Below are 21,908 nucleotides of genomic sequence, written 5' to 3'. Positions count from 1 at the left end.
TCATCGTTCTGCACTTTAACTTTTCACAATCCCAATCACGTCGAAAATCTTCAAGCACCCAACTAATGGAGAAACATTTACACCCTCTTTCGGCGTGAAATTCAGTCGATAGTGCTTTCAATACACCACAACCAAAGTATACCGTGAATATTCCTAAAAGCACCGGCTGCGGTGGGGATGTTTTAATTTTAAAAGGGGGAAAATTGAAAATTATCGATCACTGGGAACCGCCCCCACCCCATTCCGGAGGAAACCTTTACCACGTGAGCGCTCTCCTTTATGGAGCCCATAAAACCCACCCACCCTCAGTTTGGGTTTCCCCCCACCCACTTCCGCAGACAGTCGCGGCTCGGTGCAAGTTTGCAATATTCCGCCTGGAAATAGACTTTACTCTAGCGCAGCACGACCAGAGCAACCATTTCCCACAGGAATGAATTTACAAAGAAGAGGGTGGGATAGGGTTACCAAGTTTTAGTTGATTTCTGAATTTAGTTTTGGAATTTGGTTAATTTTTTTTAGATCTACACAGGTAGAAATCCTGTAGGCAAACCCAATTACTCGGTAATGGACTCATGAAGGCGTTTTTCTGTCAAGAAAAAACTTATTTTTAAATTGTAATAATCAAGTATTTTGAAAACTACTATATTTTATAAACCAAAATTAACATATTTACAAACAGCTTGGGAACAGCTCTGATTTTAATTTTTAGTCATTTTCGTCATTTTGGACGATTTGGTAATTTTGGTCGTTTTTTAACCATTTTGATCATTGTTGTAACATTGGTCGTTTTGGCCATTTTGATCTTTTTTGTCATTTTGGTCAATTTGGTAATTTTAGTTGCTTTGGCCATTTCAGTCATTTTGGAAGTTTAGGTCATTTTGATCTTTTTGGCCATTTTGGTCATTAGTTGTTTTGTTCAATTTTTCCTTTCTGTTCAATTTTGCCATTTGGTAATTTTGGTCGGTTTAAGTCGATTTGAGCACTTTTTTTAATTTGGCCATTTAGCTCTATTATTTCGATTTAGTCTATTTCGACGCCAACATTTCAAAAAGCATCATGTACACACCATGCGTTTTGAGAAAAACGCATTTGAATGTTGAGCATCCATTTTCAATTCCCATTTTAATATAAAAGCAAAATAAGATGTTCTAATAATAACAAACGATGAAAAACGTTGCTTTTATTGATACTTGATCATCCAAATTCAATAAAACATCATTTCCGTAATTTTATTTGAGAAAAACAAACATAACTCCTTTTGAAATCACCAACGTCGATATCACCCTGCTGTCATTGAGGGGGGCTCTTTGTTATGATTCGTTTTTCTTCGCCGAATGTACATGGCGCTTTGTTCATGTTGCTTTTTTTCCGTCACGAGGTTCATGTAGTCTTTTGTTTGACAGGTTGACAGGGCTATATAAACAGGGACTGCTGATGGCAGAGATTTTGTTTATGTTACTTTATTTAAAATCATGATTAAACAGACTTTACTGAAGTAACTTTTGCTCATTTTTGGTGGAGAGGTAGTTTATTAGGAGTACTTTCAGAATATGCAATAACCCAGAAAGTGTCAAAATGTACATGATGCCTTTTGAAATGTTACCGTCGATTTGGTAAAGCAATCAATTTGACCATTCCGGTCATTTGCTCGGTTTAGCCATTTTGGTAATTTGGTCATTTTGGCCATTTCGGTAATTTTGGTCGATTTGGTCATTTTGGTCGTTTTTGGCCAATTTTTCTTTCTGGTCGCTATAGTCATTTCGGTCGATTTTACATTTGTTGTCGATTTGACGATTTATGACAATCTGGTCATTTTCGAATTTTTGATCATTTTGGTTGATTAATATTAGTCGTGTTGGTCATTTGGTCGTTTTGGCCATTTTGATCGATTTGCTCATTTTTGCCAATTTGGTCATTTTGTCGTTTGGGTCATTTAGGTTGATTTGATCATTTCTGTCGTTTTGGTCATTTGGTCTTTTGTTCATTTTCTTCGATTTGGTCATTTTCGTCATCTGGAAATTTTGGTCGGTTTGGTCATTTACGTTGATTTGGCCATTTTGGTCATTTAGTCAGTTTTGGTAAATTCGGTTTGGTCGATCTGGCTTTTTGGTCATTTTGGTTATTTTTGTTGTTTGGTAATTTTCGTCGATTTGGTCATTTTCGTAATTTTGGTCGATCTGCCTATTTTAGTCGATTTGGTCGATTTGGTAATTTTGATTGCTTTGGTCATTTCGGTCATTTGCTCGGTTTAGCCATTTTGGTAACATTTGTCGATTTGGTAATTTGGTTGTTTTGGCCATTTCGGTAATTTTGGTCGTTTTGGCATTTTTTTTCTTTTTGGTCGCTTTGGTCATTTTTGTCGTGTTTGTCATTTTGGTCGTTTTGGCTATTTTGGTCGATTAGATAATTTTTGTCAATTCGGCCTTTTTGTTGATTGGGCCATTTAAGTTGATTTGACCATTTCTGTCGTTTTGGTCATTTGGTCATTTTCTTCGATTTGGTCATTTTCGTCATCTGACAATTTTGGTCGATTCGGTAATTTTGTCGTTTTGACCATTTTGGTCGATCTGGCTTTTTTGGTCGTTTTAGTCATTTTCGTCGATTTGGTCATTTTCGTCGTTTTGGTCCATCTGGCAAATTGGGTCAATTTGTTCATTTTCATAATTTTGGTCGATCTGCCTATTTTAGTCGATTTGGTAATTTTGATTGCTTTGGTCATTTCGGTCATTTGAACGGTTTAGCCATTTTAGTTGTTTTGGTAACATTGGTCGATTAAGTAATTTGGTTGTTTTGGCCATTTCGGTAATTTTGGTCGATTTGGTAATTTTGGTCGTTTTGGTCATTTTTTTCTTTTTGGTCGCTTTGGTCATTTTTGTCGTGTTGATCATTTTGGTCGTTTTGACTATTTTGGTCGATTTGATCATTTTGGTCATTTTGGTCATTTTGTTGGTTGGGCCATTATTTTAGACGTCTGGCAATTTTGGTCGATTTGGAAATTTAGGTCGAAATGGCCATTTTGATCATTCAGCCATTTTAATCGATTTTGCAATTTTGGTCAATTTGGACATTTTGGTCGATTTGATCATTTTTTACGGTTTGGTCATTTTGGTCGTTTTTGTCATTTTGGTCGATTTGGTAATTTTGGTTGGTTTGGCCATTTCGGTAATTTTGATCGATTTTTCAAATTTTGGTCTCGACTTCAACTTTTTGATATATTTTAAGAACTAAAAGTGACAACATTTAAACGTACATTTTTATTTCGATCAAGTTAATGTTTTTTTAAATCGACATCTTTGTTGTTTGAAATCGGAAAAATATTGTCAATATTGGAAACTTTTCAATGTTTCCAAATTTGACAACATGGATTTACAGGATTTCTATCCGTGTAGTAACCAGCGATGGAATTATCTTCACCAAAAGAGTTTTTCTGAGCACTCACTGAAATTAAATTTAAATTAATAAAAAAAAAAAATTCTACTCTCTTACTTTAAATACCAGTAAAATGCTAAATCTATTTGAAGATGTTATAGATAACAGAGAGATTATTGAAAATATCGTTTTCTCTTTGATATTATTTTGAGAGTTCGCGAAAGATCTTCTCTATCGCATTCCCCCACGTATTATTTTCATCGGCAAGGATAGTTAACTAACTGAACTGAAATTTCAAGACAATCCAAACGCTGCCGGTAACCCTAAATACGCCAACAATACGCCAGTCGATAAATTTGCCCACACACCAGAAGAGCACCGAAATACTCCTTTTATACCACCTATTGGGCGCTTTCCTGGCCCAACGTAGTGAAAGCTTTCGCTCCAACCTTCCAATTCTTTGTCACCATCGTCTTGATCATTACCGCCAGGAAGTGTACGGCGTTTTTCCCACAGGAGCAGCCAGCATTTTCCACCTTTTTCAAGCAAACCACCACCACGTGTGTGTGAGTAGAATAACGAGCAAGTGACACCAAGTGGGAAAGAAGTTTTTCGTTTGCGGTGGTGGGGATTTTTCCCTTGAGGGGTGGGAAGACGTTGACGAGTACAAAGAAATGGTTGGAGGAAAAGCTTTCTGGAAGGCTGTTTTCTTGACTATTGAAGTGGGGAAAATCAGACCATTTTTACGATAACATTATTCAACTAAGAAAACTTCAATCCCCCTTTTAGGTGAATAGAACCCACGTGTCTGTTATTGTTTTGCATCCCACGGGAATTCCGAGAGTAGGAGTAAGTGCCGTTTTACTTCAATTGTAAACGTCACGAATATGTGGGTTGGGATTCAAAACCTTCGCACAATAATAACCCTCTTTTCTGTGAAAGTCGCGCACTCGACGAATGAATGGAACTTATTTTCCTTAGAAAATAAATGTGCGCTTGCAGCTCACCGGCAGCAATCATCATTTTCTTGAGTAATTTTGTAGACAAAACGGGGGAAGCATTGTTCCCAACTTCCGTTGGATAGAAAAACATTATCTTAATTTCAACAGAAGATTTCCATAAACCTTCGACATACTTACAGAAATTAAATCCACACAAAATTTAAAGACAATTCCTTACCAGTCAACCCTGCAAACGTTTCCAAACGATAGCTTCGCCACTGACTCGGAACCGAAACTAAACAGAACCCCAAAACCGAATCTTCACCTCGAGGGAGGAGCAAATTGCTCTATAATCAGAGCCAAAGTACACGCTTCGAATGATGAAAAATGACCACCATTTTGTAGGGAGAGAAGCATCCCCTTCTCTGCCAGAAGCAGAAAGTCAGACTCATTTTTCCAAACCAGTCAAAAGAAGGAAAAACAGACCACTTCTTCCCTTCCAAGATTTCAGCCGGTTTTCCACCAAAGATCTACAGTCAGTTTTGAGGGGAAAAAATCGAAGGGAAGAGTAGATAACAATCGAGTGTCGATTGTTTACAGTTTATAGCGAGCAGAGTTTAGCTGAAGAAGTCGGTGCTTTCCACTACGAGCTGCTCGAGTGTTCTCGAGCTTAAGCCGTTCGTCTTGTTGAGTAGTTTGCTTTTTTGTCAGCAGCACGAGAAAAACAATCGTAAGACGTTGCAATTTCTGTCCGTTTTTCCTCTCTCGAACCGAGGCGAACAATAGCTTCGCAAATTGAGCCCTTTTCAAACTTTTTTTCCCTACTCCCAAGAAGCACTTTGTTCAATGAGTCGTGAAAAGCCATGCGTCTCCATCCGTCGGCGGGTAAGGTCGCAGAGACAAGAGGAAAAATCAACTTCCCGTTTTCCCCGACACAAAAAGGAGGCAGCAGCAGAGTGAGTGATTTTAATTTATGATAATGGGGTTTTCCACCCTAACCCCACCCCCCTCGAAACGAAAACATAACCTAGAATCTGTGACCGCGCGCTCAGATGAGATTCCGCCGGGGAGATAAATGGAGTTAATCGTCGCCCGCGAAGCAATTGACGCTTCCAAATGATACACACTTTTGATCGGACCACCCACCGTGGATGTGCCCCCCTTTATAAGCTCCATGTTGGAGGAATTTTCCGCTTCACTAGGTTTTCGATCTTGGGCGAAGAGGATGAGTCAGCTATTAAGGAAACCGCTGATGAGGTCGCGAAAATTGCTGGATGAGAAGAAGTGCTGCAAAACATTTACGTGGTGTCTAGCTTTAATTTAGAAAAATTGTTGAACTTTGGGAAAAGCTGATTTTATGATGAAGATCCCCTTCCCCATTCCCCATTCTCATGTTATCACCATAAATATTTATAAACAAGGGTCCTGATTGCTCCAAAACGACTCATTCACTCGCGGCCACAAATTGAAAGCGACAAAAACTGCTCTGACCGTTTCCTACCGTTTGTCGCTTCCACTTCCACACCAAAAGTTACAGAATACTCTCTCTTTGCTCTCTCTCTCTCATTCCAATCGGGTAGTACAGCGAATAGTTTAGAGCGACCGATTGCGTTATGTCGCTCAGTCGCTGAGTGGAAATAGTTTGCAATCGGTTTTGCTTTACTCAGTTATTAAACTGCTTAAAACCTATATTATCAACAATGTTTTGCAATTTTATTGATAACACAACATCAAAGACATATTTAAAAGCAATTTCCATCATGCCAAATACAAATTTACGGCAAATTGTGGTAGTGCAGGCCAAAAGAGCGCCGAGCTGGTATTTTGTTAGATTCTCTCCTCTCTGAACGTATTCGTGTGTGACTCGGGTCGACGGACGGAGTAGGCAAAGAAATTCACGAAGTATTTGTGTCGCTGGGAGAAGCGATTGAGCAAGTCGCTGGCAGCCTGAGTGTCGTGTTCGCTCGCGACTGGTTGCGAGCTCCAGTCGGCAAAGATTCGCTCGGCGATGAGTGAGTGATTTCTGATCTTTGAACCGAAAATCAGGACCCTTGTTTATAAATCTACCCATTTTACACATACGAAACACAAAATTTACACATACACACCACATCATAACTGAAACGTTTGGAACGGTTTGTCCACGCATCTTTCCTCCTCTGTTAATTGTATGAAATGTGATCTGTTGACAGAATATAATTTAGCATCATTTGTTCGTTTAGATGTGCGACAAAAGGTCGAAAGACATAAGGTCGAATAGACAAAAGGTCAGAAGGTCGAATGTGGAAAAAGTAAAACAAAATTCTGTTTTTTTTTTTTTTTTTTTTTTGTTAACTGTTATAACATAGAACACATTTATTTAAAAATATGCAGCAAAGACTTCTAAAATATTTTAGCAAAAATTATTTTCTTACAAACAATTTCACATGTTTCTTAGAGTTTTTTTTCTTTATTAATTATGAGCAGTTCTTTGAAATCAATAACATAACTTCCAGACTATTTTTTAAAAGTATTTCTATACCTTAAAAAAATCTTTTTTGTATTTATATGGTAAGTTATCCCATTCTTTCAAACATTAGCAGGTCTTTTAGAATGCAAAAATCTTTTATATTCTAAAAATATGTTGAGAAATTTTCCATTCTTTTAAACATGAACATTTTTAAAAATGAAGTCCGACTTCTAAAATATTTCGTAAGTTATTATTTCTAAATAAAAACGTATTCTTGATTGTCGTAATTTCTTTAGTTTTTCCACACATGAGCAGTTCAAACAATATTTAAAGAAATTTTCCATTATTTTAAAGAAAATATTCTTTAAAGAAAGCCCGACCGTTAAATATATTATAGTTATTTCTCTATTTCAAAAAACAACTTATTCTTGATTGTCGTGATATTATTGTGATTTTTTTTTCAACATGAGCAGCTCTTTAAAAAAAAAGTCAGACTCCTGAAATATTGTTTAAGTTATTTTATATATTTTTCAAAAATAACCTGTTCTTGAGCGTCTTAAAATATTTGTGAGTTTTTTCATTCCACATAAGCACTGCGAAAAAAATCTCTAAAATTATATTTTTTGCAATCCCGTCGTGAAACTACTTACTTTTCCTGTCATTCTTGAACGACGAAATGGCCTACTTTTCTGTACCAAAAATAACAGAATCGAATAGCAACACTTTTCAAAATAAATGCTGAAAAGTTCTACTTTTCAGCACTGAAATGGGTGCTGAAAAGTTGAACTTTTCAGCACTTGTTTCGAAAAGTAACACTTTTCAACATTTTTTTGATTCAAACGATTTATTGACAAAATACATGAAAATTTGACATAAAATTTCACTCAATGGGTGTTTTCGGAATTGCAAAAAATGTTGTATGGAACTCGTTGCAAAACTTGATTTTTTCAGCACTCTTCGTATTTATCCAACTCGGTGAACCTCGTTGGATAAATGTACGACTCGTGCTGAAAAAATCCTCTTTTTGCAACTTGTTGCATAAACTACTATTTTTTAAACCAAACCAAATAAGCACTGCGAAAAAAATCTCTAAAATTATCATTTTTTTAAACCAAAAAAAAAGTCGACATTTCGTTCTTTCGACCTTTTTTCTATTCGACTTTTTGTTCACTTTCTACCATTATACCATTAGACCTTTTGGCAATCGACCTTCTGCCCATTCAACCTTTTTTTATACATTTTATAAGTATATTTTGTTACCTTTTTTCACTTAAAACTAAATTGCAAAAAAAAATATTTAATTTTTTAGCTTAAAAAAACATGTTAAATTATTTTTTGAAGAAATTAGGCCAATATATATTTTATTGAAAGTTTTTATTCCCCTTGTCGCTGCTCCAGGTTAAGAGAATGGGCAGTCAAAAATCAAATTCAAGCCCCTTTTTCCTTGAATTTTTAAGCGAATAGTATCACAGAATGTTTTATAAATGGTGACAATCTTTTTTTTTTTTTTAAATAATAAAAGTGTTTTAAAATCCACTACCCACAATAAACCAAAGTTTTGTCATTTGTTAATAAAAAGTCATAGGTTTAAAGCAAAAGTTGGTATTGCCGATGACAATATTTTTTCTTTAAAACTATGATTATTAAAAAGGAAATGATTGTAAATCATTTTATAAAACTTTGTTCATTCAAATGGCCACAAATATCATATCTGTTCTCCGATTTTTCACTAAAATTCAAAATAATTTCAAATGAGTCAAAAACATTCTTAAAAATGATTATCATTGCAAAATATGTATTTTAAACTTTTCCATGTCGATATGTTATGTATTTCTATTAAAAATTTTAAGCTATTTTTAACAAATATGTTTTTGCTTTTGCAGACTAAGCAGTTTTGTTATTTTACGAGGAAGGCCATCATTAAAAATGTATTATAATGTTGTTGGATTATTTCAAATTATCAAGTACAGCTAACAAGTAAATAACTATGAACAACGTGTGTTCTGAACCAAAAATGTACAACAACTTCAAATTACATCGAAGTGGACAACAGTTGAGAACGAGCACTCAAAAGCTTTCCGTTTTTCATCATGCTGCAATTGGTCTTGTATTACTGCTTTTATTCGCAATAAAAATAACCGCAAAATTCTCGGATGCACCCTGAACAATTGCAACTTTTTTAATAACAAAAAATATCCCCGAGAACGCAAAACTAATTAAATTAATTGCACTGCAAAAGTTGTTGCTGCCAACCACTCACAATATTACCACCTGCCATGACGTTGCACACGTGTACCACAAAAGCCATGCACATCATCATCTCAACCCACCAACCAGCAAACACAACAGATCCACTGCATGGAATCCCGGGAAATTGCAATTATTTCCATCAGTAATCAAAACTTATACCAACATCACCGGAGAGCTGGTGCCCTTTTTGTCGTCCCATGCCTCCCCCAAAACTGGGTGATGAAAGTCGACAAACAGGTGCCACCCCCTACTAAAGGGCCATCCCACCAGCCTGGGTTTCAATGATGCATCCCTCGCGGGTTGGGTGGCTTATCTCCCCTGAGAGTACATAAATAAAGCAACAATCGGAAATCACTCCAACTATTTGAGTCACCTAGTAGTAGGAATTTATTTTTCTTCACTTCTTATGTAAAAACAACAATATGTTTTCAAGATTTCCAAATGAGGCTTGACTAATCAATTCAACAAAAAAAAAGTAACAAAGTTAGATAAATACGACAACTGCTGAAAAAATCGAACTTTGATATTTCTCAAAATTGCTTAAAGTTTTTGCCACACGATTCAAAATTCGATTTTTTCAGCACTCGTCAAGGCTCATAGAAAATGTGATTTTCAACTCGTTGCACTATTTATGAATTTCGAAAAAAAATTGTATTGCAACAGTCCTTTCTCAAACAAGAACAACTCACCCACTCACCTGTTTATGAATTACTGCGCCAAAGATTGAAAGTTGCCATCATTTATGTTTATGCTTTCCGATTAATTTTTAATTAATTTCCACCGCCGCCATCGCTGGTGGTTGCCTACCACCAGGGGCTGGTAGAGTTGTTAAGGGAAGGAGGGCGGGAGGGGGCTGTACTTAAGTGCGGTGATGTGCACTTGGGCGTTTGATAAAATTTACATTATCAACGTCAACGGCATCCCTCGTGGCCATCGGTCCATAATGACGGAGCTGGGCCCAGCTTTGTGGCCGGGGATTGTTGACGAGGTTGCGGTTGGTGGTGGCGCCGCCGGATTTGTTTGATGTGTTATCGATGGGGAGGCTGCGGGTATAGGGTGACCTGATTGGTAAATTATCATTTAGTGTTTGTTTTGAACGTTGGACGACCTAATGGGAGTTTAGTTAACTGTGAATATTCAAGGTTTAAACTTGACAGCAAATCAAATCCTGTTTTATTAATTTATGAGAGCTATTCAATGTATAGTGGGTGTGGGAGGGCTCAAACAATAAAATTAATTATGTGATTTGATATAATTTATTCACCATCAGACGATACCTATAAATACTAATTTATTTTTAGAATTTGTTTGCTGACGCAGAAAAAACAATGATGATGCAGCATGTCTATAAAACCAATGATTTTTATTTTCTTTGAATCATGCTAAGTAATATTTATACTAGCAATTTCACATTCAACTCGAATTAACTGATTCAAATCTGTACAACATTTTTTCAAATGATATCAAACCCTTGCTGCCCATAACGACTACAAGTTGTCCCTACTTTCAACAAACTCATAAATCTTTTCACCCTGTCGATCCCATCCCCATAAAACATAAAGATTAACTTCCAGCTTTCCCCAATATCATCCCCTTCACTAGCGTTACTATCGAAATGTAAAGCCGCACCCAACCAGAGTGATAAAAATCATGTTATTTCAACTTAATTAAACTCACTTTCGACGTCCGAACCCGTATGCCCGATATCAAACAGTCCAAGTTCACAAGAAGCCCGAAGATTCGTCCTTTTGTAGCGTCTCTAGGAGGGCCTTAAATTTTTCACTCTCTTCTGGCAGGACACTGCCGGCTGACCTTTTCCGGAGCGTGAATGCGAAAGGACCGGGGGGTCGTCCTCCCAGGGGATAAATTCCATCGCAATAAAAAGTTACATTTCCCATGATTCTTACTCTTTTTGGTTTCTTTTTCGGGGAAAGGTTGCTTTTTACTATTCTTTGGATGATTTTTTTTTAATAATACTTTTCTTGATATTCGTTGATATTTTTTAAGCAGTCAAAATAGCAGTACTAGAGAAATTCATAAAAAGAATCTTCTTTTTTATAATTTAAAAAAAATCCTTTTACATGATTCAATCACTCCCTTTCTCCAGTCCCCCCGGAAAAGAAGCTCCATAAATTGGGCAAGATTTATTCCGGGAACTGTCGATGAAACCAAGTCCAGATAGCAGCATATTTGACCTGCCGTCTTCTCGGGACGACGACGGTGCTGAAAACTACAAGACCGCGTCAGTCCCTTTCTCTGGGGCCAAAGTTTTCCCCGAATAACCCTCGCTCCCTTCCCCTCGAGTTAACACATCATCGAGACGTGATTGCCACCTCGCCGTTGGCCGGGATGACCGATTTGTTTTTATAGTGTTTTCGTCAGTTAATTGGTTTTGGCTCGAGAAGGGTAGTAAACAGTTGGAAGTGTAATAAAATTCCGGTTGGTTTGATTAAATGGAACTGTTGTTGAATGGCAATCCGATAACGTAAATATTTCATTTCTATATAATGAAATCAAATTCTAGAAAAGAAAGAAAAATCTCTGTTCAAATCAGATGTAAGATTTTATTGTTTTTTAATTATTCGTCAATTCTTCTACTGCCCAATATATTTTTCAATTTTCAATGTTCAGAAGGCCACTTCAAGCAACTTTTACTCTACGAAAAACTTTCCATTTTTAATATTTTTATTAGCAAATAATATATTAAAATATTTGTTATTTTGGCCTGATAGATTTAGGAAAATTCTAGAGTTATTTTATATTTGATTTTATATTGCAATATTTCTTCTTATTTCTTTCTTGACAATTTGTGTGTTTATTTTTTAGATTTTCCAGTAACTTTTTCGCATCAATACGCTTTTTCACTTGTTTTATCAATGCTTTGAAAAATCATTCCAGGGCATGATCAAAATTACAAAAAAAAACAATTTTGACTTAAAATACTAGGAAAATTAGTGAATATATCGACCATGTTGAGACTTCGCTTTTGCTTCTCTGAAAAATATATTTTCCAAAACATTTGCAAAATTAAATAAAGCAAGTCAAAATACTAAACCCATAATATGTCGAATTAAGAAGTTTGCTACACACTTAGATTTTTTAACCGAATTCAGTAAAGTTTACAGATTTTTCAACTGCTGAATAGTTCGGTAAACTGAAAATTACCTAAATTCGGTGATTAAATTCATTATTGTTAATCGTTTTTCAACTACCGAATTCGGTAAAAAAAAATTAAATGTGTAGGAACAAAAGCACCCATAAAGTCTATTTTAATTTTCTGATCGATTTGATGTCTTCGGCAAAGTTGTGGGCATTGTTTAGAACATTTCAGAAAAAATTGTCACACTCTGAAAAATATTCACCATTTTTTTTATTCGACTTTTCACACTAATAATTGACTTGTGCAAAATGACAATATTTTTTAAATTTCCCAACAATGGTCGAAAATAAGTATTTTGGGGCCTGTTGAAGTTTTAATGATCAATGTCTTTGAAGCAAATGTATAAAAAAATCTTTTAAAAAACAATATTTTCAGGTTTGACTAGGTCATGAATCCGATAGGCTACTTTTTGCAAGTTTGATTGTATGTTGAATCAAACTTGCACAAAGTAGCCTATATCTGGAGATTTTTTTTAAAGGTTCGATAAACAAAAAATTTTTTTTAGCTTTTTGAGTGTTTTTGAATACTCATGACTCAGGGAGATTTAAAAAAGTCCCAAAAAGCAAACCAAAATTTGTAAATCCTCAACATTTTTCAAAAATCATGATTTTTTCCTTAAAATTGGCAACACTGCTAAATTGCCATTTTTGCCAATCTGTCAAAAAAAACAGTATTTAAAAAAAATAGAATTCAATTTATGGTGTGAACAGTCCATTTAAAAAATGGGTAATTTTTTATCAAAATATAGCTATTTCTTTTGAACAATTCTAGGCAATACCTACAACTTTGCCGATGACACCAAATCGATCAGAAAATCCGTTCTCAAGGTACCGTTCATTAGTCATAGTAAAGTATACACACAAAATTTCATCCAAAACAAAAAAATACAAATCATATTTTTTTGAAGAAAATGCGTTTTAAACAACTCGTTTTAAATAACTCTGTGGAGCTCGGTACAGGCCTTCAAAGTTTGATTTGTTTTTGTTAACGGGTTAAATCCCACTCAAAATTCAAGGAAAAAGCCCCAGCTCCTGTCACGTAAAATAAAACTCATATTTGGGATTTGGGAACGGCTCGGGCACCGTAGCCAGCCCCAAAATGCCAACAAAAAGTGTTTTTTGCTGCATTCTATTGTATATCCAATGAATAATATATTGCATGATTGTATCTACACCCAAAGGAAAAATATATCTCAAAATCTGCAACAGTGGATTTGCTGCAGAAAATGTCACATTTTATAACATTTTTTGCAGCAAGCCCGTAGATCATTTTTGCCGGCGTGTAAACATTTCAGCGATCTGCAGTTCTCACCAACACATATAAAGCTGGCCCGTCCCCGAGCAACACTCTAAAGAGAAGAATATGTTGGTGCTCTTTCACTTACATTTCATCAAGCGTCCATGGCGCGGTGGTAGCGTGTCGGATCAATAACCAAGAAGTTGGTGGTTCAAACCTCGTTCTGTTAAAGGCTTTTTTGTGAAATACAACCAAAAAGCCGTCGGTAATGTCGATAATTGTCGGAAACGGGCAAAAATGTCATACCCCTATATCGCAAAAAATGCATGAGGACAGTTTTCATGCAGATTCTGATATACTTTCATGCCGCCATGTATCACAATCATGCGACCGCCGGTTGGGTGATACTAACAGTAAGCACAATAAAACAGCGAAAACTAAATAAAATTCCAATTTCCTACAAAAATACGACCTCCAATCGATCACAAGTTAAACTTTTGTGTCATAAACCAACACCAACTATCCTTCAAGTATCCGAAAAACTACCTAAATAAAATATTTACCGAATTCCATCAGGCCAGGTCGTACAAATCTATCACTGCGCGTCGCGTTTGAGTGATCCCGGCAAAGAGTTCTTCAAATATTTTCCCGACCTCAATGGGGCGACCAGATGGTCGCGGTGACCACCACGATGGAAAAGGTACACACAAAAAGATGGACTTTCGAGGGTCGGAAAAAAAGAACAACCCGGGGAAACTTCATCAATGGCGCTCCATGATTGGTGCGTCCATCAATCAACTTTGACTTTTTGGAGTTCTCTAACCCTTGGCTAGTTTTGAAGATGTTTTTTTATTGTTAGAATTTGTTAATTTAATTTAGATGGTAAATGTTGGGTGAGATTTGTAAAAATAAAAATAAAAATAATTGTTTAAATCGTGAAATTTTAAATTGAAGGCCAACGTCCACCTCGCAGCAAAAAGCCGCCCTTCACAAAGTTATTCTCCCCGCCGAAAAAAAAATATATTGCCCAACTGATGACTTCTATAGTCTCACTCGCTCATTGCCGATGACGACCGACCCACCAAAGTTGGTCCGTGAAGTTTTGTCAAGTTGCGAAGCTCTGGGACATCCTCCTGACAGGACGACGATGAGAAGCTTGAAAGACACGAAAGCCGTGAGTCCACCGGAAAAGGATGGTTAAAATTCGTCTCGCGTAAACTTCTTGCCGATCCTTCTCCGTTTCGTTTCGGTTTTTTCCGCGGGAGATCTTTTTTCTTGCTGCAGTTTTTTGTTGGGTTTTTTCACGGATACTTTCGTCATGTTGGAAAGTTTTGTGATGAGAGGTATGCTTTTCATGTATTTTTTGCAATTTTTTATCAGTAGACTTCAAATAAGTGTTCTTTCAAATTGAAATGATTAAGATGATATCTTGACCGTGGAATTGTTCGAAAGTTTTGCATGAAAAAATACTAAAACAGAGCTTTTCCCTTTTGGATAAAATCCTCTCATCAATAACTCCTATTTATGTTGGCCAAATAACAAGTCAAACAAGGACTAGACCAACTTTTCCTCCTCGAAGACTAACTTCTTCTCTGATCAATAAGCAGCCAATGATAAATGATAGAATCATTCATCGGTTACTCGTAGAATTTTCCTTTCGCCAAGCTTTTTCCCACTTTCCGTAAACACAATCTTGTCCAGAAATTGCCCCTCCTGCTTCGCAAAACCGCGCCGACGACGGTGGGGCTCGAACCCGTGACCTCCGGCACGCCACCCACGAAAGAATGCCATTTGCTAATGTATTCCTGGGAAATTGGTATCGAGAGAATAACCGTGAAAGCGATGCGCTAAAGGGAAGAGAAGGGAAAATTTCCGCCCAATCATCAGGAAATGGATCCTGTCGAAGTGGGTAGGATGGGGAGGGGGGGTTCGTCTCCATCGTATTTATGGTTCGTTAGTTTGTTTTCACTTTCATCTTTTCCATTTCCTCCTTTTTTCGGTTGCCTTACAACTTCTTGGTTGTTGGTTGCGTGACCTAAAAGCTCCCTTCCTTCAAAAGAGGAAAAGAAGGAAAACGGGGCAGGTGACCAAAGTCTACTCACTGGAGCCACAAATTCATCCGGCTGAATGAACGCCCTCCCTCTGCGCGGACATTGCGTGACGAAACAAATCACCCCCGCAGAATGAATGGGTTTGAATTTGTTTTATTTGGTGGGAAAGAGGGTCTATTTGTGGAAGTGGAGTGTGTCTTTGGGGAACAATTTCCTGATAGACGCCCAGCTTGAATCGTGTATTTATGAGGTATTTTGTTAGGAAAACATAAATTTGTCAACAGATGTCGCTGTTACGCTGTAATTTGCACAGTGAAATCGCCTGCCAGTATGCAACATTGATGCGCTCAACGCTTCACATTTCCACATTTAATTTGAACCCCTAATAATCTCATTACCAAAAATGCAAATTCCAAAACCGCACCCTTTCTCATAGCAAAAATAATTGCAATCAACGTCAGTGAAACTGGACCCGGCTCGACCACCACAACATGTTGCCATGTAAAACAGACCAAGTTTTGCCCATTAAGTGAAATAAAATCGAGTCCAATTTGTTCACAACACAGCCCAAAACTGGCCCAAACCCCTCTCCCTCAAGGCCAATTCCCGGACACTCGGAGGCGACCACAAACAGCACACGAGACCGGTTCATTAAAAATGTACACTCTCCGCCCCTAGACGACTTCGTGCGCCTAGCTTTATGCTCTCCAAAATTGTAGTTATTAAAATACTGAGATGCCGGAGATATGAGGAGGACCTTCGACTAAGACACCCATTCGGGTATTATAACCATACAAATTTATATTGAAGCCGAGCTTGCATAGTTCTTGCCGAACAATAGTCCGCCATATGACTACAATGAAACCGCCAGAACGGCTTTTGGGGGGAGCAATAGAGACATCATTATCATCGGAAATAGTGCTCCTTCCGAATAAATGGCTTGTACACATCCATACGACAGCCACATGATGGTAATCGTTGAGCTATAAATTCGTAGTGTAGATTGCGTCGAGTGTGGTGCTGAAACAACACTAGTATTAAGCCCAAATGATATGCAAATTGAAATTGAACGAAAACAGGAATGACATCCCATAAAGAACGGGATTACGCCTTAAAGTAGACAATTTGCATCGTTTTTATAAGAGCCATCTTTACGCTTTACGCCTAAAGTTATGCTCTTGGGATACTCCTCCACTTCAGCGCTGCACACTCCGTAATCCACTATTAAAATTAAAACCCTCCGCACCCAGGAACCCCCTTTTGAAGGTCCAATTTCATCCTGCCCTCCCAAGAGGGTGCACCTCGTTACAGGTTTTGACCGTGCCGGCAAAACCCGCATCTCATTTCGGAACCGCCCCGGTAGGAGTTGGAGCATTCCGGAGGTTTGCCTCAGGAACTCCGCTTCTCGCGGGGGGGATGTGAATTCAGAAGATTGCCTTTCGGGGCGGCTCTACCTTCTGCAGTAACGCTTCCGGTTGGTTTGCCCTTCAAATGATGCCGTTTGCCACGTGTACCCTAAAAAGAGGTTTGAGAGGGAGGAATTTGGAAAATTTAGGTTTAAAAGGTAAAATTACGCAATTGAAGCTTCGTTTGGAATTAGATATGAACATATTTGAATCTCTTACTGAGTTTTCACATTTTCGTGTAATCCGTGAAACTTCAATCCTGTTTGCACTTATTATTAAAATACTTAAGTTTAATTGCTTCTCCTTTATAAATTCAAACAAGTAAAATAAAATTACCCTAATAGGTACTTACCAAAAAGGAAAAAAAGGCTTTTTATATGACGTTCCAACACGAACTAAACAGTAGAAATAATCTGTAACATCTGCGAATGGGTACATCTTTAACGTAAGAAAAATGTGTAATTTAACATCTAAAAATGTGACAATTAACTGCTATTTCAGAGTTTTGCCTCTTTTTTCTCTCTAAATTGAGGTAATATTAATTATATCATAAAAGAGGAAACATTACACTTTCAAAGTTTACACCTTCGAAATTTACACAATATTTTACTGTGTATTCAAGAGCAATATTGCCACTTCAAAAAACACGATTTTTTCAAACTAATGTTTTTAACAAGAAGTTTGAAAATAGACTAAATAAGTCTAAAATTTTCATTAAATATACGCAATTAAAATTTTTATCACAAAGTTCCAGCTTTAAAATTTTTGTCTGAAAATATCTTGAACAATAATATTAATGATTTTAAAATGTGGTTTATTTATTTAATCAAACAAACGTTTCAATCTGTTTTAAGGATAAATGGGAAGCCAGTTCTTGAACAAATTCTGTTCAACTTAAATAAATTTCTGAATCCGTCAAATTGCAGGACCATTTAAGCGTCTGCAAAAAAAAACAGAATTTTGTAAGTTACGGTTTTTTTAACGGTGCACATCAACCAGAGCTTTTGTACCCAGATTTTGATTACAGACATTTTAGTATCTTCTAAACTACGGGTACTATCGACATATTTTTTTATTCATTCCCTCAAGTACTGGCCAAAAGTAATTTACAACAAAGTTTGACTAATTTAAAAATCCCGTTGTTGCAGGATTGGGTCCGTAAGTTTGACAATTTTCGAATAAGAAGACAACAACTTCCTTCGTTGCTGTGCACCCTTAAAGGTGCTCAAAAAACTCGAGTCAACTTTTTTTTCCTGTGGAATCAAGAAAAAAACTAATATTGTCCAGACTCGATCATCCGAAGTTCGATTATCCGAAGGTTTGTATGGGACTTCGGATAATCGAATCACGAACGAAAAAAAATATTTTCGTATTTTTTATTTTTTTTACTTTTAACATCAAATTCGAGTCCTGCAACCCCATTTTAGTCAAATCTGAATGATTGATTGTCTATAAAATTTAAAAAAAAAAACAATTTATGTACACCGCCATTTTGGTCGCCATCTTGGATTTAAAAATTCTAAATCTCCTTAGAGTAGTTAAAGGTCATAGTAAAGCTAAAAATCAAAAATAAGACAATGGAAAAAATATTTTTTGAATTAAAATATTGATTCGATTATACGAAGTGAAATTTTGCCAAGGCCTTCGGAAAATCGAGTCTGGACTGAATCTGTATTTCAGATTTTCAGTCTCATTTTCAACATTTTGAAACAAAATGCTAATTAAATTTATGCGTATATCACAAAATTTGTAAAATATCATGATTTTTCTTAAATATTTTTCCTTGGGGATTGTGGTCCAAAAATTCAAAATTTGTTAAACCATTAACAATATTTAGGCCGTTGCAAATATTTTTTGAAGTTTATGTCCCTCGGCTCTGACCAAAGTCGAGGGGGGGGGGGCAAAAAAATAAAAAATAAAAAATATAAAAATTGAAATAACAAGCCTAGGTTTCAACATTTGGATGAAAAAAGTGTTTCAAAATGCATTTTACACGCTTCCAATAGCTTTTCAATCATTAGTTTTCGAAATATCGATGTATTAACGGATTTTTTTTTTTTTTTCGCGGAAAAAAAACTTTTCGTGGGAGTGTACATTGGTATATCATGGAAATTTAAAATGTTTTCAAAGGAGTTCAAACATGCTAAATATGATTATAAACGCAAGAAAATGTATTTTAACTAGTTTTCAGTTGATTAAACTTTCATTTTCATTAAAATTTTGAAGTTTTCGGAAAAACATTTTTTTTTGCCCCCTGATTATTTAGGCCGACTTTGAAGGGGGGGGGGGGGGACATAAAAAAAATAAAAATAAAAATAAAAAATCACCTGTTAATTCATATGATACAACTTCTCCCTTAAAAAATGAGTAAAAACGATATCTAATTACTCGAAGCACGTTAAATTTTCCACCTTTCGCATCTTCAACTTAGCGCGAAATAAACACTTGAAGCCATTGAGCCGACACGTGAAAATAGCTGCTTCCTCTTGTGTACTAACAATCCGCTGCTGTTTGCGAAGAAAAACGAAACGCGAGAAAACTCTGATATTCTCCCCCCTTTGAACACACACACCCTCCCGGCAAGATCAAAGAAAATTGGAATGTCACGCGTTGGCGGATGCTATATCCAATAACGACGACGACGACGGTGCAACGACTCGCGAAAGATGCCGAAATTGAAAAGTGGCACGTCATTCGTGGAAGGACCCTTTTCTGCTAGCTTACTGCTTCGGTTTCTCGTGCGCGGAGTAATATCGGGACAAGAGCCAATAAAAATGGAATCTGCTCTTGAACTTGACTTGGGCATGACTCGACATCTTCACGATGACCTGAAAATAAAATCGAATATATCCGGTTTACCTTGCAGTCAAACAACGAAGCACCGGAAAGGAAGCCATTTTTTCCCGGTGGAATATCCTGTCACCAGCCGGAATTGGCTTTCGTGCTCTGTCGCAAGGAGCACCATAACTGTCCATCATTTGGCCACATCATCAATCTTACCCCACCGGTCGTCGTCGACGACGGTCGTATCTGATGAACAAACCGGAAGAACCATTATTTCAAACCACGCCGTAATCGCTGCAACCCATCTGGGAGGACTAATTTTCAAAATAAAAGTAGGGAAATGTGTCCCGGATTTGTGTAACGGACAACCCCCTGGATGACTGCTCGCCAGCAGTGCCGCGCCATCTGTGACAATGACAGATGAAGTTGCATACCTTCCGGCGCGTGATTGTTTCCCGCGCAGATAATTAGACTAAAGGCTATTTTTCTTGCCGCTCCAAAACCTTATCACGAAGAGTTAATTGAGTCATGAGCGGAGAAGACGACCCTCCTTCAAATAACGAGCAATTTTTCCCCTTATAATCACTTCGTAAAGAGTTTTGGATGGGGCCGTCTTTTTTTCGGTGTCGCAATTTATGCTGGGTCACACTGGGTGACACCTCGTCAGTCGGGCGTAAGGGGAAAAGAAGATGCTTCGTGGAAGGTGGGACACTTTCCATGGCGCGAAAAGAAAAGTTTGTAAAGCCGGAAAAGGGTTCCCGGACGGTGCTTCTTGCTAAGCTGCGAAACGGTTCGAATAGCGTAAAGTTTCTTTCTGCAATATGACCGTTTTCGGGGCATTATTTTTACTTTTCCAACTTTTTTTTCCCCAGAAGCAGAAACTTTTTCTTTTGAGGCATTAAAAACACCGGGCAAATGGAATTGTTACAGGACTTTTTTAAACAATAAATGGAGAAAAAGAAGCAAAAATTTCAGATAAAGATTCATTTCTCATCATTTATTTTTCCATGAAAGAATTTGAATTCCAACGCTGTCGAGCGAGTGCATTTCTATGTTCACAGCACTTCATTCTCCAGGAAACCAAATTCGACAGATGAAGAGATTTTCCTAGGAAATAGAGAAATTCTGCTTGTTAAATTTACTTCAGTCAAGACGAAATTTTCCGCAGTTCCGACGACCACAGCGAATTTTTCATCTTGCTTCAAATTAAGCATAGTTTCGCTCTCTTTTCTACACCCACCAGGGCTTGTGACCGTTCGACATCTTTGGCGAATGGTGACTGAGAAACATTCGCACAGAGCGCGTTTGTTTGAAATTTCAACCGAGTTACCGCGTTTCGCTTTCCCCATGACTGCATTCAAGTGATTGTTGTCACCACGCAGCACAGCAAGAAAGAGAGAGAGGTCAAGAGGGAAAAAAGAGAGAGCATGTGACAAGCTCGGTTTCGTCCGTTTCAACTTCATGTGCGTTCACTGACGATCGCTTTGAAACGGCGAACGTCACAGGCGCTTTTATGACAGGACAGATGAACATTTTTTTTGGAAATGAACCTGAGAGTAAAATTCCCTCGGTTATGTGCTTTATTCTCTCAGTTCGTTTTCTTTTTCATCTCAAAGTGGTGCAAGAGATTTGCCTTTCACTCGGTCATTCTGTACTGATTTAATGCTAACAGCTGTACTAATTTGAACCCAATCCCCCAGGTTTCAGCGACCCGTACTGCATGCTGGGCATTCAGCCCTCCGGGACGCCCCCACCGCCCTCGCCCCAGCCCCCCATGACGCCGCGGACCCTCTCCGACACCGGCATGGACAGCCTGGACTCGCCCGAGCACGGGAAGCTCCGCAAGCACCACAGCTTCCGGTTGAGCTTCAAGCGCAAGGACGGCCGCCAGCAGCGGGACTCGGTCGGGCCCGTCCCCGCCAAGTTCATCCGAGCGACGTCCGTCAAGCCGCACACGCTGTGTCCCAAGTGGAACGAGAAGTTCAAATTGTGAGTTGTGTGAACACCACGCTGCGAGTCATGATCTTAATTTGGTTGATTTCTCTCCCGCAGCGACATTGACGACATTCACTCGGACATTCTGCACCTGGACATTTGGGACCACGACGACGAAAGCAGCGTGCTAGACGCTGTCTCACGACTGAACGAAGTTAGGGGCGTTAGAGGATTAGGTAGATTTTTCAAACAAGTGTGCCAATCGGCACGCCAAGGTTCGCAGGACGACTTTTTGGGTTCCGTCAATATCCCAGTCTGTGTGAGTAG

At 37.7% G+C, this 21,908-nt stretch overlaps 1 protein-coding gene across 5 annotated transcripts in view; it reads left to right on the top strand.

Annotated features, from left to right (window-relative positions):
- Nucleotides 1–21,908, top strand: part of LOC120421742 (BAI1-associated protein 3) — a 174,171-nt gene that overhangs the window by 140,275 nt on the left and 11,988 nt on the right. For all 5 annotated transcript variants that reach the window (XM_039585013.2, XM_039585012.2, XM_039585011.2 and 2 more), the window contains 2 exons: nucleotides 21,347–21,635; nucleotides 21,699–21,900. In XM_039585013.2, coding sequence (XP_039440947.1) covers nucleotides 21,347–21,635; nucleotides 21,699–21,900 — 491 coding nt within the window. The remainder of the gene's footprint in view (nucleotides 1–21,346; nucleotides 21,636–21,698; nucleotides 21,901–21,908) is intronic.

This window comes from Culex pipiens, chromosome 3 (genome assembly GCF_016801865.2).
Source record: "Culex pipiens pallens isolate TS chromosome 3, TS_CPP_V2, whole genome shotgun sequence".
Taxonomy (NCBI): Eukaryota; Metazoa; Arthropoda; class Insecta; order Diptera; family Culicidae; genus Culex; species Culex pipiens.
This window is presented reverse-complemented; position numbering and strand designations above follow the sequence as displayed.